Source organism: Impatiens glandulifera, chromosome 6, assembly GCF_907164915.1.
Source record: "Impatiens glandulifera chromosome 6, dImpGla2.1, whole genome shotgun sequence".
Taxonomy (NCBI): Eukaryota; Viridiplantae; Streptophyta; class Magnoliopsida; order Ericales; family Balsaminaceae; genus Impatiens; species Impatiens glandulifera.
In genome coordinates, this window is record NC_061867.1 from 53673799 (window position 1) to 53692924 (window position 19126).

Consider the following 19126-nt stretch of genomic DNA (forward strand, 5'->3'; position numbering starts at 1 on the left):
AACGATCCAAATTTGGTTCAAGCTCTGGAACATTCTAGCCCACATGTATAATGCTGAAGCAATTAGTAATTTTGTAAGTATAATTGGGAAACTGTTATATATTGACCCAATAATTGAAGGAGGAGAGCACTTGTCCTTTGCTAGAATTAACATTGAAGTGTATCCTGAGAGTGTTATGCCAATGAAAATGACAGTTGTTGGCAGGAAAGGAAAGCACAATGTCATGGAAATCTTTTATGAATGGAAACCAAAGAGGTTCTTTTTGTAACACTTTCGTGCACAATAAATGTGATAAAGCTAAAGAAGAAGAGTAGAAAATCAGAAAAGCCAAGATGCAAAAAAGAAAAAGAAGGAAATAGAGGAGGCTAAACTCAAAGGTCAAACAGATGTAGAAAGAAGTAAGAAAGATTATGGAAAAAAGAAAATCAGTGAAGGAAAGAAAGTAAAGGAAATCAAGGTGAAGAGGGAAAAAATTTCTATAATGCGAAGGAACATGATGAAAATGAAAGATGAACATCAAGTTGTTGTTGAGGAAACTCAAAAGGAAGATACCCAGAATTTCAAAGCTGAAACAAAAAATTCTAAAGCCGATAAAGGAAAATCTAAAACCAATGTGGAGTCTGAAGCTAAAGCCGAAGATAAGGAAGACAATAACACAAAAATTAAAATTCAAGATAACAAAGATAAAACCCTGAAATTCTCAAAAACAATTCTTTCTATCAAATCAGAACGGACTCGTACAAAAAGAGAATTCAAAATGAGAAACAACAATATTCATCATCATCATCTTCAATACAACCTCCTTTCATTGCCAGAGGAAGGGGAAGAAATCTTCTCAATGAAAACGGATGGCATAGGAAAATGTTAGGCTGGGATAGTTATGTTTTAATGTAGTCTTTTCTGTTTGTAATCTCTATTTTTTTAGAATGTATGAATGTTACTAATCAGTTTTTTAGGGTCTTTTGATTGTTATCATTAATCATAGATGGGGTTTGTCTAGTTTTGATTTTTAACCCTCCCACTTTTAAGACTTTAATGAAATGGTTCTAACCGTTTCCCCCAAAAACATTAAATTTAGGTGAGTCTGTAAAACCTATCTCCGACAATTTTGATGATTCTTTTGAAATTCCAATCGGAGACCTTACGAGTAAGTTCGTGTTACATTTCTCTAATAACTTTAATGATTCTTTGAATGTTCTCATTAGTAATGAACTTGACAATTCTAATTTGCCCTTCATTGTATGCATAGTTTATATTATCTAAAAATTATTGTAATTGAAATTATATATACAATCAAATATAAATTTGATAATAATAGTTTCTTCTCTATAATCTAAAAAATAACAAATGAACAACGGAGAGTGGAGAGAGTCAGATGTTGACGACATCATCTAGTCTTTTTTTCTTCATGTTCATTGAACACGTAGCAAACAGGTTTTCTACAATTGATGGCGAAAAAATTATGCTTAGATCACTCATTGTCCTTGATAATCTGAATTTTCTGGTCACCGAATGAAGTGAATTTTGCATCGTTTAGCGTTTTTGGCAATGTTTTTTTTGTGTTTGACCTTCATTTCTAGCCACGTTCGTTTTCTCCATCTCCGAAATTGCAATATTCTTTTCTGATAGCGCTCGTAGTCTGTCTCTTCCACTTTCTAAGGAAATTTAGGATATTCAAGATCTATATTCTCTTTGGAAGAATGACCTCGCATGAACATAATCTTCTATGAACTTAGGCATAATAAGGCTCACTAAGAAGCCCAACCCTGCGTGGCAATCCTTTCTCCGGTGAGACTCTCCTTCTCAAGCCCCAGGTCGGGACGAGAAAATTTTCTTTGAGCTATTGGGAACAGAAGATAACTAAAGTGAGACTTCTAACTAGTTCTTATATATTCGTAGTTGGAATTTGTCATTTCTTTGGGTCGTAACAATCACTTTAAGCCGTGAAAAGAGAAAAAAAAGACGTGCTTCAAGTCCTTGGCTTGCCACCTATGCTCTGTCATCCATTCCAAGTTTAGGAACCTAGGAAAGGAACGAAATAAGTCGACTGATAAGAAAAAGAAGGTCTACCAATTGAAAATAGAAGAACTTTTCATTTGTGAATTCTCCTCAATAATCAATAGATCATACTTCGTATTGTCACGTTAACATTGGTCACCGAAAATTCAGTCGAAGTAACACATTTATTTTCTTTTTTGTGTGTATTTTTTAAATACGGAGTAAATAGTCTATTTCTTAAAATACAATCTACTCAAATTCTTTAAAAAAAAAATTATTATTATTATTATTATTTTTTTTTTTTATGGTTTCTAAATTTTTCAAATCCTACAAAGACGGGCATTTTTGCTGCAGCCCATAAAATTGGGCTTAGTTTCTTAACGAATAAAAGCCCATATTACCGTTTAGGTTACACGTGAATATTCTTCGGGCCACACTCGTTCGTCGTCGTCTCCGTTCATTATCATCATCATCATCTCACGGAAATTCTCCGGCAGCTCCACCGTCCGACGACACTTCCGACGAAAATTTATCATCGGTGATTCAAGATGTCAGTTATAGCACCGCAGATATCCGCTTTCAAGAGCTACGGCGGATTCCTAAATGAATCAAGTCATCGAATTCCGATGCCAATTTTCGCTCAAAGCCCTAAGATGTTAGCATCTCTTCTTCTCTATCTTTCTCTATTATGATGATCTTAGTGTAATTATGCTGATCTTAGTTCGTGTTGTTCGGTTATTGAAGGAATTCCAAATGGACATTTCCTCAGGCGTCTCTAAAACCTAATTTCCATCTTCCAATGCGAAGTTTCGAGGTTAAAAACAGGTATCTTTCATCATTTCCATTTCAAGATCGTTAGTCGGTAGGTTATCTGATCTGATTTGACGAATGAAAGCAGGACATCGGCTGAGGAAATACAGTCGTTGAGATTAATAACCGCAATCAAAACTCCATATCTACCAGATGGGAGATTCGACCTCGAAGCATATGATGATTTGATGAACACCCAGATTGAAGAAGGCGTGCAAGGTGTGATCGTCGGTGGTACGACCGGCGAAGGTCAATTAATGAGCTGGGATGAACACATAATGCTTATCGGACATACAGTCAATTGCTTCGGCGGATCAATCAAAGTGATAGGAAATACAGGAAGTAATTCAACTCGTGAAGCAATCCACGCAACTGAACAAGGTTTCGCAGTTGGTATGCATGCTGCACTTCATATCAATCCTTACTATGGTAAAACTTCGATAAATGGATTGATTTCTCATTTCGAAAGTGTAATCCCAATGGGACCATCTATTATATACAATGTACCTTCAAGAACTGGGCAAGATATTCCGCCAAGAGTGATTCAGGCTCTTTCGACGAACCCTAATTTGGCTGGAGTGAAGGAATGTATGGGAAATGATCGTGTAGAACTCTATACTTCAGATGGAATTGTTGTTTGGAGTGGTAATGATGATCAATGTCACGATGCTCGATGGGGATTTGGTGCAACTGGAGTTATATCTGTTGTGAGTAATCTTATTCCGGGTTTGATTAGAGAACTTATGTTTGAAGGAAAGAATTCATCTTTGAATGGTAAGATTATGAATTTGATTGAGTGGTTGTTTTGTGAGCCGAATCCAATTGGTTTGAATACAGCTCTTGCTCAGCTTGGTGTTGTTAGGCCGGTTTTTAGGCTCCCTTATGTGCCTCTTCCTTTGGCTAAACGGGTTGAATTTGTGAGAATTGTTGAGGAAATTGGTCGCGATAAGTTTGTTGGTGAGAAGGAGGTTAGGGTTCTTAGCGACGAGGATTTCATTATGGTTAGTCGTTATTAGTTGGGTAATGATGTTTTTTTTTTAACTAAACCGAATTCTTGGAGTTATATCGGTTGTGAGTAAATCTTATTCCGGGTTTGATTAGAGAACTTATGTTTGAAGGAAAGAATCCATCTTTGAATGGTAAGATTATGAATTTGATTAGTGGTTGTTTTATGAGCTGAATCGGATTGGTTTGAATACAGCTCTTGCTCTGCTTGGTGTTGTTAGGCCGGTTTTTAGGCTCCCTTACGTGCCTCTTCCTTTGGCTAAACGCGTCGAGTTTGTGAGAATTGTTGAGGAAATTGGTCGTGATAAGTTTGTTGGTGAGAATGATGTTAGGGTTCTTAGCGATGAGGATTTCATTATGGTTAGTCGATATTAGTTGGGTAATGATGTTTTTATTGAACTAAACCGAACTCTTTATCCAATTTTATTCCTATATTTTGAAATTGGTGTTTTACATGAATATGTTTCTTATAGTATTGTTATGATAAATAATTTGGATAAAGAAAGTAATCTCACATATCCTAGTTTTACACTTAATCGGAAAATATTTATTTTGTTGAATATTAAGTATTGATAAACTCAAAATTATTTTACCTTTTGCATATAAAGGTTTGATAAAGCATATATTACTATAATTTTGGTTTAAATTATATTAGTTGAATCAACCTCATTTGTATAACTAATAAAATTATATTGATATCAGTGGTTAGATGAAATAATAAAAAAAATTGATATATTTATACTAAATTATAAAATTTAATTTATTTGAATTTTAAATTTTTTTTTAACTTGACAATTTGAGTTTTCTTATCATTGAAGTTATAAAAAAAACTATATTTTATTTAACGATTTTAAAAATTATTAACTTATTATTTACGTGCAATTTATAAATAACTAAATAAAAGATTATATAAAATCAATAATGTTATTAAACTAATTTATGAATGAAAAGAAATAAAATTGAATAAAATTGAATAATATTATAATAAAAATAATTAACAATATTTTTAGGTTTTTTTTAATAATTTGTGTTATTAGTTTTAAGAATCTAAATTTTGATTTTGAAGATCGAATTATTAATTCATTTAAATTAGTAAAGTTAGGTTAATAAGTTAGTTTTAATTATAATTTATTATTAATTAATATATTAAATTAGTTCAATATGATAAATATGATTTTTTTTTTTATTAATTATTAAAAATATATGATATTTATTAAGAAATGTTTTAATTTATTATTATTTTCTAAATAATTTAATTTTTATTAAATAAAATTTTTATTTTATATAAGTAAATTAGTTGATATTTTTTAGGAGAAAAATATAGTTTTTTTTTTATTGGGAATTTCTAATATCAATATTAATTTTATAATAGATTTTTATTTAATTAATGAAATTAATTTAAAATTTTAATTTTATAAATTATTTATTTTATGTTAGGTAAAATTTCTTAATAATTAGAGTGATTTAATTTTTTTTAAATGATTTGGTGATATACTAATATGCAATCAATTATTTTTAATATATTATTAATTTTTTATTTAATATAATTAAAATAGTTTTAGATTTTTTTTAGGCTAAAATATATTAATATTATAAATTAATATAATATTTTTATTTTATAATTATTACTTTTTGTTAAGTTAAGTTATTTTTTTATTAAATTATAGAATTTTGGATTGATTTAAGATTTTTTATAAATAATTTGATAATATACAATTAAATACTTAATCAATTATTATTTGAATTAGTGTATTTTTTTTAAGAGAAAATATTGAAATTGATATATTATTAATTTTATTTTAGTATAATTGAAAATAGTATAAGAAATTTTAGGAGTCATCTTTTATTGAATTTTTTAAAATTAATATTATTTTAGTTAAATTAAGATTTTGAGTCAATATTATTTAATAATTAGAAAAAAAATATTAATTAAATTTGTGGAAATAAATATTTTAAAATAATTTTATCCTTATTAATTAGTGAATTGAGGTAGCGTTAATAAAGATATTTTAAAACGATTTTAGTATTTATAAAATTTAATATTTTTATTTTATAAATTAATAATATTTTGGAATGATTCAATTATTAATTAGCTAAAGTGAGGGAATTATTTTAATATTAGTTAAGTAATTATAAAAAATAATTATTTTAAATCTCATTATACATATATTTAAATATAATATTCATGTATATGATATTATATAGACTTTTAAAAAAATATATTTAAATATAAAATTATTTTTAATATATTTATTAAAATTATTTTATTAAAATTAAATTATAATTGTTAATAGGATTTTATATTTAAACTGACAAATTAAATTTTATATTATTAAATGTTATTATTTTATAATTGTTAGAGATTAATTATTTATTTATATATATATATATATATATATTATAAATTAAATTATTAACAAATTTTTTTTTTAAAAAATTGAATAAAATATTAAATACTTTAAATTAGTTTAATATATCAAAAGTATTAGTTTATTAATATTTAATTAATTAAATAGGTTAAATGTGAAATTTTATTCAAATTTTTTAATTTTAAATTAATATAATTTTATTGATATATATTATTTTAAGATATTCATTAATTTAATATTTTAAAAATATATTATATATTATAATTATAAATATATATTATTATATTATTAAAATTAAATTATTATCATATATTTATTATTTAATGTATTAATAATAATTGAAATTATAAAATAATTTAAAATTTTAAAATTAAATAATAATAATCATAAAATTAGAGAATTATTAGGAGGTCATATTTTTAATCATATAATTTATCTTTTTAATTAATATTTTATTCTTATTCTTTAATTTAGTATATTTACTTTTTAAATGAATATTATCCAGATATTAATATTTGAATAGTTTAGAACTTGAACAGAAAGAATCCGAAGAAGTAGAAGAAACTCATAATGGAAGCTGGAGATACCCAAACAGGTGAATATCACTGCTTCTCTAAAATATATTTGAAAAAAACATATTATCATTTAGCTAACAAGTTTTTCATTTTAATCAGGGATGGAAGAAGAGATGTTAAAGCAAATAGCATACAAAGACTTGGAAAAAATGACTAATAATTTTAGTAAGGAGAACTACATTGGGATTTTTCAGTTTGGCGAGCTTTATCGGGGGTTTCTTGATAAGCAACACTTGACAGTAAAGACATGGACTACATCTAACCTAAAGAACACTGCCATGGGATTCCGTGAATGCAATCTAATGGTACTGTTTTATTCATGAATTTTTGTGTTTATTAGTTTTAATGAACTTTATTGTTTTTTGCAGGACGAACTCATCATGCTTTGTCATCAGAGGCTTACACATCCATGCATTGCCACCTTGTATGGCTATTGTCGTGACAAAGAGAATCTTGCTCTTGTTTATAACTTGAAGTCCATGGATTCACTCGAGAACATGGTCCTGAAAGGTTTGCTTTAAACTTCGGTTGGTTGAAGTATATTGTTTATTCTACCATTTAAGAAAGTTGTTATAGGTTATTTAACACCACTTCACAATTTTAAATTAGTTGGTACGAAATGTAATTGTTTGTTATCAGTGTTGGATGCGAACAAAATTAAAAGACGGAATTTCGAAGGAAAAAATTGGCCCAAGTTATAGTAGAAAAGAGAAACTCTATTGAATTGATTAAACATTCAAAGTATCTATCATAATTCATGAACCTAAGCTGAAAACATTAAAATAGTTATGAATTGTACCTTGTAATTGAGCCGACAAAATCTAAGTTAAGCATATTAATATGTTTTATCCTTGTAGAATATCATTGTTTTTCTTATCAGAAATTCAATTTTGTCCTCTGCAAATTTCAAATGATCTTTGCCTTTTTTATAACCTTCAACTATATCTAAATATTTGTTCTGTTTTATTAGATGATTTCACATGGCTACAAAGGATGAAAGTTGCTCTTGAACTGGCCTGCCTCCTCGCCTTTTTTCATGCTAGACGAGGGGATCTCGATCCATTTTTGATTCGCAATTTGTCCGCGGCACATGTGATGTTGGATGAGGTAGCTTTTCTGCATCTGTGGAATCTTGTTACAGTCTCATAGTGCGTGCATGTTTGAAGCACAACATTATGTTTTTTTCTTCAAGACTAACATCTGTCACAAATATTAACTTCTCTTCCTTTTTACTTAGAAATACAACCCCACACTGGTTGATTTCAGCATGATAACAGGTGGATTTTTCCCAGATAGACAAATATATAAATATCAACCAGCTTATGGATACTTCGGTTACCAGGACCGTGACTTATTTCAAGACCATACAACTCATTTAGGTATGTTAATTACTGTATGTTCTCAAAGTAGCTGTACTCAAAATTTTGATTGCATCATATATAGTTTCACCAATCTATAGAGTCAACTTGTTTATATGGATTTATACCTTTTTGATAATCTTGTTTTTTTCTTCTAATACATTTAAAAGCGATGCTTTTAAAATTCTTTTTTTGCAGCAACCTGGACAAAAAAGAGTGACGTGTTTGCATTTGGTATTATGCTTGTAAGCCTTCTGTCAAAAAGAGTAATGACAAGAGAAATGATGGATGAATTTGAGAATTGTCATGGGCATTTTTTAGACGAATGGGCAGACACAAAATATAAGATTGACAAATCACTCATTCACGAGAGATTGCAAAGAGATCCAGGCTTCTCTTATGTTGACGGGCACGAACTTTCAATGTTGGCCGTGAATTGTGTATCTTATAAATGTGAAGGGCGACCAACTATAATGAAAGTTATTGACAGATTTTTAAAACTGCAAGTATTCAAAGATCATAAGGAACTTTTGGGTGTTGACAGATTTGTGAAGAAGAAATACAACAATTCAGTCACTCTTGATATGCGCAAAAGCAAACTCTGGCTTGATACCCAAATAGGTAATATCTGTTCTTTGAGAACATATACATTTGATATTCACAATAACTTCTTTTGTAACATATGGTGTTTCTTATTCAGATTATTTCAGCTGTGGTGATTTGAAGGATATCGAAAGATTTAATTCTGATCACTTGAAGAAATTCACTAACAATTTCAGTGAAGAGAATTACATTGGAAGGTTTCAGTTTGGCAAAATATACCGTGGACTTTTCATGTATTTGTGTAAAGGTCCTATATACCTCACAGTGAAGATATGGGATGATTACGAAAATCTGCAACATAATTTACTCAGACAAGGGGTACTATTATTTAAGAATTTCAGTTCGAAACTTGTGGTTGTTGAACATATATTAGTTTTTTTAATTGAACGTGATCTGCATCAACTTTGTAGGATGAAATATTACTTTCGCATCATGAAAAATATACTTGTCATCCTGGGATGGCTAGAATGTATGGTTATTGTCCTGAAGATAAATATGTTGCTATTGTATTGTTCTTTAAGCCCATGGATTCCGTACATAATCTCCTGTTAAGAGGTATACATTTTTTATCTTGTTGACGGATCATTCTTACTTTTTTGTGCATGTCTTTTAAGAGTTTGAAGATTCCTAAACTTCAAAAGACAATTAGGCTTTTGGAGTACAAATGTTATTATTTTGATTGTTGCTTTTGTTTTCAATTCAAGTAAGGAGACTTGACTCCATCATCAACAACATATAAAATATACTGACCGTTTATTTTCCATATCTAGATGAATTTACATGGCTATATAGGATTAAAGTTGCCTTCGGAGTGGCTTCCATCCTCAGGTATCTACATGATGTATCGCCTCATATTGACCCTTTCATCATTCGTAATTTAGATGCAGCTCATATTTTGTTAGATGAGGTCAGTTTTTTATTTTCCAATTTTTGTAATATCTTTTTGTTTTTAAAATGACCAAGGCAAATGAGGCTTCCATTTGTGAAGAATATATATGAGAATTATTTTGGTCTATGATATTCAGGAATACAAACCGACATTGATTGATTTTGGCTTGATAACTGGTGGAATTTTTCCAAATCGACCAATGAATGTGGTTAAATCAAGCTTGGAATGCCATGATCAAGTGTTACCAGTTTATGAAAAAAGTGGTATGCTTAAAACAATTTATGCTCATGATCCTAGTGTAATTGTCAATTCTATTTAATTTTTTTTTTTAAAGAATTTTAGATGATGATGCATTCTGAAAACTAAGGAATGTATATATATGTTATAGTTGAAATTTCCCTTTTTGTTTCTGAGCAATAATAGAAAATGCACAGCTGTTTATGTAAAGACTTGCTCTATTACTACTGAGAGGTCCTTTTTTTTGTTTTGTTTAAATGATTCCTTCTCAAATTTAAAGTTTTCTCTTGTAAAACAATTTAACTCTCAACTAGAGAAGGTATAAATTAGTTGAGTATGATTGATATACTAATGAACTCTTTTTTGTTTTATTTTTTGAAAAAAAAAAACTTGTTCTTAATTAACTGATTTATTGAAATCTTTTGTTTTGTAGGCACTTGGACTCCAAAGAGCGACGTGTATTCTTTTGGGGTGCTTCTTCTATGTTTGATATCTAAAAGAGATGAAGAAGACAACAAGAAGGTACTCGTGCACAAGAGTTTGAGGACAGATCTAACCTATAATCGTGACGATGGGCAAGGAATTAGGAGACTGGCGGTGCAATGCCTACAAACTAATCCAGATTGTAGGCCTACTATGTTGGAAGTTGTAGAGGATATGCAGAAACTTAATGTGGTTGAGAGCCACCCGGGAGACTTTATGAGCCTAGATAAGATTCCGAGGGTGAACTATCCTAATCATCATTCGAACCGGGCTAGATCACATTTTATCCAACATGTATAAATCACATTTTCTAGACTAAGACTGTTTTAGATTTATGATAAATATTAGGTTTCAATGTTGTTTCAATTACAGTTATCACTATCTGTTAGATTTATAGATTTATGATAAATATTAGGTTTGAATGTTTCAAAATAACTAACATCAAACAAACTCTTAAATTTTATATTTACCATTTTAGACTTTCATTATTTTATTTGTATGAGGGATAAGAGGTGGATACTCACCCTAAGGTCTTGGGTTCGAGCCTGTCAGGTGGCAAGTTTTGCGCCTAATTAAATGATTCAGTGTGTTTGCGGAATACACACTTAATCCGTTGTCCACATTTTTGTCTGGTTAAGTGGTTTGTGGGCTACATGTTTAATCTATTGTCACATTAACAATCTAAAGTGGTGTAGCGGTTAAAGTATTCACATTTTATAGCCTGGCAATAAGAGGTGGATATTCACCATAGAGTCTTGGGTTCGAGCTCGTCAGGCGACAAGTTCTGCGCTTAGTTTAATGGTTACGTATTCACGGTGTATTCACATACCACATCAAGATGAATATAATGGTCAAATTTAAAAATGATCACTGTCACGCAGAATTTGAATAGGCTTCTCGTGCATACATCGTCCCAATATTTAATCGGTTTTTTGACAAGATTAGGATGAAGGACCCTCGTATAGTTGTCTATTTGGCAGATATTGGAATGGAGAGATGGAGTCGTGCATTTTTCCCCGATAAACGATACAATCAAATGACAAGCAATACGCCGAGAACTTTAATAGTCAGAGCAGAGAAGCTAGAAAGTATCACATATCAACCTTAGCTGAATATTTGAGATTCACAATACAGGATTTGTTTCAAATTAGAAGAGAAAAGGCGGATAATCACAAAGAACGTTTATCTCAATATTATGAAAAGTTCTTACGTGAGCAAGCTGAGAAAGTCAGACTGTATAACGTCAATTTACTTAACCGATTCGAGTTTTATGTGCATGACGGTGAATCTCATTTTAAAGTCAAATTACACGCAATGACTTGTAGTTGTAAGGTATTTGATGTATCTGGTCTTCCTTGTACTCATGCCCTAGCTGTTGCCCGTACACGAAAATTGGATCCCTATGAGTTTTTCTCAAGGTAACAATTGCATTTTTAATCGTTATCTTTAATCTATCTATCTAACCAATTGCTCACGTGTTTAATCGTTATCTTTTTCAGGTATTACTTAACTCAAATGTGGTTGAATTCATATTTGGAGACATGTTATCCTCTTGGTGATGAAAAAAAATGGGATATTCCGGAAATTATCAAACAACGCGTCTGCCTAAAATCACATGTTAAGGTGAAGAAAGGGCAATCAACAACAAAACGTAGGTCATCCCAATGTGAGACTCTTAAGGTCCGAAGACGATGCGGCTCATGTGATGGTCAGGGTCATAACAGGGCAACATGCAAATCAGTGATGCCTGCACCATCTACTGCAAGAGTAGCATCTCAGCAACAACATCAACCATCATCATCTTAGCAGCAACATCAACCATCATCTCATGTAAGACTTTCCACATTCATTAAACAGAGAGAAGCCACAAAGTGTCCATCTAGGTTGGCCATGTTAATGACTCGGCTGGTTGAACAATTAGTGACTCACGCATATTACAATATGCGTCAGTTACTACTCACACATATTACAATATGCGTGAGTCATGTTGTAATATGCATTAGTAACTTACACATATTGTAATATGACACGCATAATTACAATTCAGTATTACAAAACATGTTAGGATACCAGACTGCCCACTTTCTAATGATGATGATGATAAACAATATTCAGTATTACACAACATGTTACAACAATAATATTCAGTATTACACAACATGTTCAACAATATTCAACATATTACAACTTCATGGCTCTAAAATTTTGTGGAACAATCTGACTGCCCACTTTTCTCTATACAATTTCATCTTTATCTGATATGCAATTTTCTAGACCAAATTTAGCAGTTAGGTACTCTATATACATTAATACAAAAGCTCCACAGTCCCCACTTATTGTTGCTTTTGGTACTTCTGGATGTGGGATCCTACGAAATCTTAAAATCTCTTATCTCATGTTAGGATACCTGACCATTTGAACTTCAGACAATTCTTTATGAAGGAAGGGCGACAACATTTGACACATGTGTATCATGAATTCTGCAAAATCGTCGTCTTTGAAAATTGACTGATCGCAATCATAAACATCAATTCTCCATTCTTTCATTCGTGGAACACATAGTGCCCAGTGCTTGAGGTCGAGGTTGAGGGGGAAGTAAATGTCATCAACGGTGCTCCAATTGAGCATATGTCTATCTTCTCTACCCTAGTAGTACAAGTAAAAAGATTTATCAAAAGAATGTCCTTCTGGTTTATCAGGATCAGCCGAATCAATAATAAATTGGTCATAGTGTGCTGCAAACAAAGGGACGAAATGACAATCTAAGATGGTGAAATCCGTCGCGTACGTCTTAGGGTAGGTGAATGCTCTTTCTCTTAGCAGATCTAATGCGGCATTGATCTCCACATCATTTATCCATTTACGTGTACTCATAAGTGTATTTAAGAATGAATAGCCTATAGTGCAAACACAGAGCTCCAACTTTTTACATTGACCTCTTTTTGCCAACTCTTTCATCATAGTTGTCTTCAGTTTCAGATCAAACTTCGTCATAGGATCGACAATGATTGGATCTTCTTTCACCTTCTTTTTTGGACGAGGAACGGTGTAGGGACTAAGTAGAGCTTTCGACCTCAACCTCTTTCTCTTAAATTGGATGTGGAATGCATCGTCCAATTCCACCACATCCTTCTCCTCCTCCTCCACCTTCTGCTTCAACTTCTTATTCTGCACCACCTTCTTATTCGACACCTTGTCTTCCTTCTTCTCCACAAACAAATCATCGTCCACCTTTTTCTGCACCAACTTCTTATTCTGCACCACCTTCTTATTCGGCACCTTGTCCACCTTCCCCACAAACAAATCATCGCCCACCTTCTTCTACACCACCTTCGTCTTCTGCACATTCTTATTCGGCACCACCTTCTTCTCCTCCACCTTCTCATCCTCAATCTTCTTCTCCACAATCCCATCATTGGATTTCTCATCAAGCACATCAGCTTCCTTCATAAATCTTTCATTGTTCTTATCCTCCACTAGCCCATCTTACAAAAAAAACAAAATTATTGAATTATACCATATGTGAGAAACACACCATTTGCGAGAAATAAACCATTTGCGAGAAAAACACCATATGCGAGAAATATATCATTTGCGAGAAACACACCATATGCTCAAAATACACCATACATACCTCAATATCCTCCACCTTCTTCTCCACAATCCCATCATTGTTCTTCTTCTCCACCTTCCCCTCCACTTTCTCCTTCACATTCTCCTCCTACAAAAAATAAAAATTGATTGAATTAGACCAAATGCGAGAAACACACAAATTGCGAGAAATACACCATTTGCGAGAATTAAACCATTTGCGAGAAATACACCCTCTGCGAGAAACACACCATACATACCTCAATATTCTCAATCTTGTTCTCCACAATCTCATCATTGGATTTCTCATTAAGCACATCAGCTTCCAACATAAGCCCATCATTGTTCTTCTCTATCCCATCCTACAAAAAAAATGATTGAATTAGACCATTTGCGAGAAACACAGCAATTGCGAGAAACACACCATACATACCTCAATATCCTCAATCTTATTCTCCACAATTCCATTATTGGATTTCTCATCAAGCACATCAGCTTCCAACACATGCTCATCATTCACCAAATCATCCTCCACCATATGCTCATCCTACAAAAAAAAATGCTTTAATTAAACCATTTGCGAGAAACATAGCAATTGCGAGAAACACATCATACATACCTTAATATCATTAATCTTCTTCTCCACAATCTCATCATTCACCAAATCATCCTCCACCATATGCCCGTCCTACCAAAAAAACAAAATGCTTTAATTAAACCATTTGCGAGAAACACAGCAATTGCGAGAAACACACCAAATGCTAGAATTAGATCATACCTCAATATTATCATCATTCAACAAATCCTCAATCAACACATCATCTTTTTCTTCTCCTCCACAAGCCCGGCATTGTCTTTCTTCTCCACAAGCCCATCATTATCATCATTCAACATATCCTCAAGGAACACATTCACCTTATCCAAATCTTCCCCATCTATCTCCTTCAAATCTTCCTCATCCTTGTCTTCCTCATTCACCTTCTTTTTCCCCCTAGTGTGGATGATAATATGCCAAACACTTGTTGTAGTTGGTTTAACATCTCTTTTATGAGATTTATTTCAGTTCTCATTTCAGTTTTGAATTCATTTAGCTCCTTCGTAAGTTCATCCAATCTACATCTATGATGGGGAGTTGTTGTTGAAGTCGTGGGAGAGGATTCATCATCTTTTCTACTCGTGGCGCTCTCGACATAATAAGAGCTGCTAGTGCTAGGGGGTAGGGTTGCGGGTTCTTCTACTCGTGGAAGGTTTGGCTTTGGCAAGAGTAAATTGTATTTTCTTCCTCATGTCAGGTTTATGAAGAACTACATCTTCAATATCTCCAAATTTCATCTTTCTGCAATCAAGATCAAAAAAGACATCATAAACATTACCTCCCATATCTTCTCTTCTTCAGACAATTCCATATTTTTGACAATCTTGCCTTGCAGGGAATTATGAAGATCAGAGACGATGCTCTTCCTCTTAGATTTGTATTGTATTATCCTTGGGCAGACAGGCTCTTGCGCTTGAAGCATCGTTTTACTTACAAGATTGGGGACAAACGGTTGGATAACCTCATAGGTCCACACTTGTAAGGCTAGTGCGAACCCATATACGGTATAAGAAACATCGACATCCTTGTCTTTGTTCTTCTTCCCCATGGCTTTCTTCTTCTACAGATATAGCAACATGTATCGATTAAGGTCCTTGGTCAAACCCTTTATAGTTGCTCTAAAGGACACCTTTCCCCATGGAAAATTGAGGAAAGTGTCGATGTCCTCGACCATGCTGAGGAGTTTGATATTTATTATCCTCTTTGGGTCAAGGGCAAAGAGATATTGGGAAACTATGTATACCAGCCCCAATTTCCATGCATCTTCCTTATCAGAGCAGAACACGAATTTTGAATGTAGGTTTGTTGTTCTAACAAGTTGATTTTTTTAAATATTTAACAACCAAAGGTGGAGATTCTTCAACCTGATTGCAAATGGTTTTCTCCGTAGGGAATCTCCCAAAATTGAGTTATGTGACCAATACAAACTCCTTCATCCCGAAGCACAACTCTTGTCCATTCACGAGGAACTTCATCTCCAGAGAATTTGAGTTGTACTTCCTAAGGAGCATTTGGTGTATAATCGTTCCTGGGAACCGCAATAACGGGTACCCTTTGAATAAGAATCGGAATTGGGTTTGCTCTACCCTTTCCGTTAGATTCATTGAAGCAAACTTGGTGGCAATTTTTTCGATATTGGTTTTCCATGAGACCCTCCCAACAAACTTGGAAATTATGGTGGACTCCATCTACAAAATAAGGAACAACAATGGAGTAAGCAAATCCAGAAAATTATAATTACCTACACTGTTTCAAATAAGGTATAAGTTGCCCAGTTTTATACTGCACATCATTTTTGTTGCCAGTTTGGCACCATAAATATAATTACAGAAAGATTCATAAACGAAGAGCCCATATTACCACCAAAAAGCTCACAGCAATCTCAAAGACAGAAATTATTTTAATAAGTAAGACAACCAAAATCATGTTACAACTAGTTGTCTTATTAGTTTTTAATAATCCAAAATCACTAAGGGTGTGTTTGATAACCCTGGAATTGGCATTGGAATTGGAATTAGAGGGTCCAATTTCAATTCTTATGTTTGTTAGACACTTTAATATTAAGAATTGGAATTGGAATTGGAATTCCAATTCCAATGAAATTCAATATAGTGTAATTTGATAATTCTCAATTCTAATCTTTTTAGCTCGGAATTGTAATTCCAAATTAACACGTTTTTCAAGTTTTTGACATGTTTAACACGTTTTTCACGTTTTTGAAATGTTTAACACGTTTTTCACACATTAAACACGTTTAACACGTTTTAAACACGTTTAACACGTTTTAAACACGTTTAACACGTTTTTAACACGTTTAACATGATTTCATGTTTTTGGCACGTTTAATACGTTTTTGGCACGTTTAACACGTTTTTGACACATTTAACACGTTTTTCACGTCCTTGATACGTTTAACACGTTTTGACACGTTAAACACGATTTTCACGTTTTTGACATGTTTAACACGATTTTCACATTTTTAACACGTTTTTGACGCGTTTAACACGTTTTCACACGTTTAACACGTTTAACACGTTTTTCACATTTTGACACGTTTTGGCACGTTTAATAAGTTTTTCACATATTTGACATGTTTAACATGTTTAACACGTTTTTGACACATTTAACACGTTTTTAACACATTAAACAGGTTTATCATGTTTTTGGCACGTTTTAACACATTTTTGGCACGTTTAACACGTTTTTGACACGTTTTCATGTTTTTAACACGTTTAAAACATTTTTAACACATTAAACATGTTTAACACGTTGTTATCACGTTTTACATGTTTTTTACATTTTTGACATGTTTGACACATTTTAAACACATTTAACATGTTTTTGACATGTTTTTCACGTTATTGCACGTTTAACAAGTTTTTCCTTTATTTGGCACGTTTAACACATTTTTGATACATTTAACACGTTTTTACGTTTTTGACACGTTTAACACATTTTTGATATGTTTAACATGTTTTTACATTTTTGACACGTTTAACACATTTTAACACATTAAACACATTTATCATGTTGTTGGCACGTTAAACACATTTTTTACGTTTTTGGCATGTTTAACACGTTTTGGTATATTTAACAGATTTTTAGCACGTTTAACACGTTTGATAAATTTTGGCACATTTACCACATTTTGACATGTTTAATACGTTTTGGCATGTTTAACACACTTGTGACATGTTTAAAACGTGTTAAATATGCCAAAAATGTGTTAAACATGCCAAAAATGTATAAAACGTGCCAAAAATGTGTTAAACTTGTCAAAATGTGTTAAACATACCAAAAACGTGTTAAACATGTTAAAAATTTTATAAACGTGTTAAACATGTTAAAAACGTGTTAAACGTGCCAAAATGTGTAAAACATGTCAAAACGTGTCAAACATGTGAAAAATATGTTAAACGTGTTAAACATGTCAAAAACGTGTTAAACGTGCCAAAAACGTGAAAACGTGTTAATCTTATCAAAACGTGTGAAAAACATGTTAAACGTATTAAAAATATCAAAAATGTGTTAAATGTGCCAAAAACGTGAAAAACCTGTTAAACGTAAAAAAAACGTGAAAACGTGCTAAAACGTGAAAAACGTGTTAAACGTGTCAAAAATGTGTAAAACGTGTGAAAAATGTGTAAAACGTGTGAAAAACGTGTTAAACATGCCAAAAACGTGTTTAACGTGCCAAAAACGTGAAAACATATTAAACGTGTGAAAATGTGTTAAACATGTTAAACTTATTAAAAATGTCAAAAACGTGTTAAATGCGCCAAAAACATGAAAAATGTGTTAAATGTGAAAAACGTGTCAAAACGTGAAAAACGTGTTAAACGTGTCAAAATATGTAAAACGTGTTAAACATGCCAAAAACGTGTTTAACGTGCCAAAAACGTGAAAACATATTAAACGTGTGAAAACGTGTTAAACATATTAAACGTATTAAAAATGTCAAAAACGTGTTAAATGTTCCAAAAACGCGAAAAATGTGTTAAACGTGAAAAACGTGCTGAAACGTGAAAAACGTGTTAAACATGTTTAAAATGTGTAAAATGTGTGGAAAAACGTGTTAAACATGTCAAAAATGTGAAAATGTGTTAAACTTGACAAAACGTGTGAAAAACATATTAAACGTATTAAAAATGTCAAAAACGTTTTAAACATATCAAAAACGTGAAAAACATATTAAACGTGTGAAAATGTGTTTTAAGTGTGAAAACGTGTTAAACATGTCAAAAATGAGTTTAAATGTGCCAAAAATGTGTTAAACGTGTAAAAACGTGTTGAATGTGTTAAACGTGTTAAACATGTCAAAAACGTGTTAAACATGTCAAAAATATGTTAAACATGTCAAAAACGTATTAAACGTGTCAAAAACGTGAAAACATATTTAAGAAGTTAACAATTTTTAACCAATATTTTATTTTACATAGGAATTAAAATTGAATTACAATTCTATCATCTTCCCAAACATAGGAATTGGAATTGAATTACAATTCTATAATTTTTTCATACATAGGAATTGAATTGTAATTCAATACTAATTCTCATGGAATTAGAATTAGAATTAGAATTTCAATGTCAATTTCAATTCCAATTCTCCCTCG

General features: G+C 31.8%; 2 protein-coding genes across 3 annotated transcripts; one reads left to right on the plus strand and one right to left on the minus strand.

Annotated features, from left to right (window-relative positions):
• Window positions 1-2410: 2410 nt before the first annotated feature.
• On the plus strand, window positions 2411-4270 carry LOC124942077 (4-hydroxy-tetrahydrodipicolinate synthase, chloroplastic-like). 2 transcript variants are annotated; one of them, XM_047482490.1, is made up of 3 exons: window positions 2411-2653; window positions 2743-2823; window positions 2894-4270. In XM_047482490.1, exons 1-3 carry the CDS (start codon window positions 2547-2549, stop codon window positions 3822-3824), a joined length of 1119 nt encoding a protein of 372 aa, XP_047338446.1. In that variant the 5' UTR covers window positions 2411-2546; the 3' UTR covers window positions 3825-4270. The 2 variants fall into 2 exon arrangements, with proteins under 2 accessions (XP_047338446.1, XP_047338447.1); XM_047482491.1 differs by having other exon boundaries at window positions 2897-4270.
• Window positions 4271-12973: 8703 nt separating this feature from the next.
• Window positions 12974-15687, minus strand: LOC124943904 (DNA ligase 1-like). The gene is made up of 8 exons (XM_047484361.1): window positions 15578-15687; window positions 14759-14909; window positions 14538-14606; window positions 14352-14465; window positions 14179-14280; window positions 13958-14048; window positions 13658-13812; window positions 12974-13615 (listed from the first exon to the last, which is right to left on the minus strand). Exons 1-8 carry the CDS (start codon window positions 15685-15687, stop codon window positions 12974-12976), a joined length of 1434 nt encoding a protein of 477 aa, XP_047340317.1.
• Between the last annotated feature and the right edge of the window lie 3439 nt (window positions 15688-19126).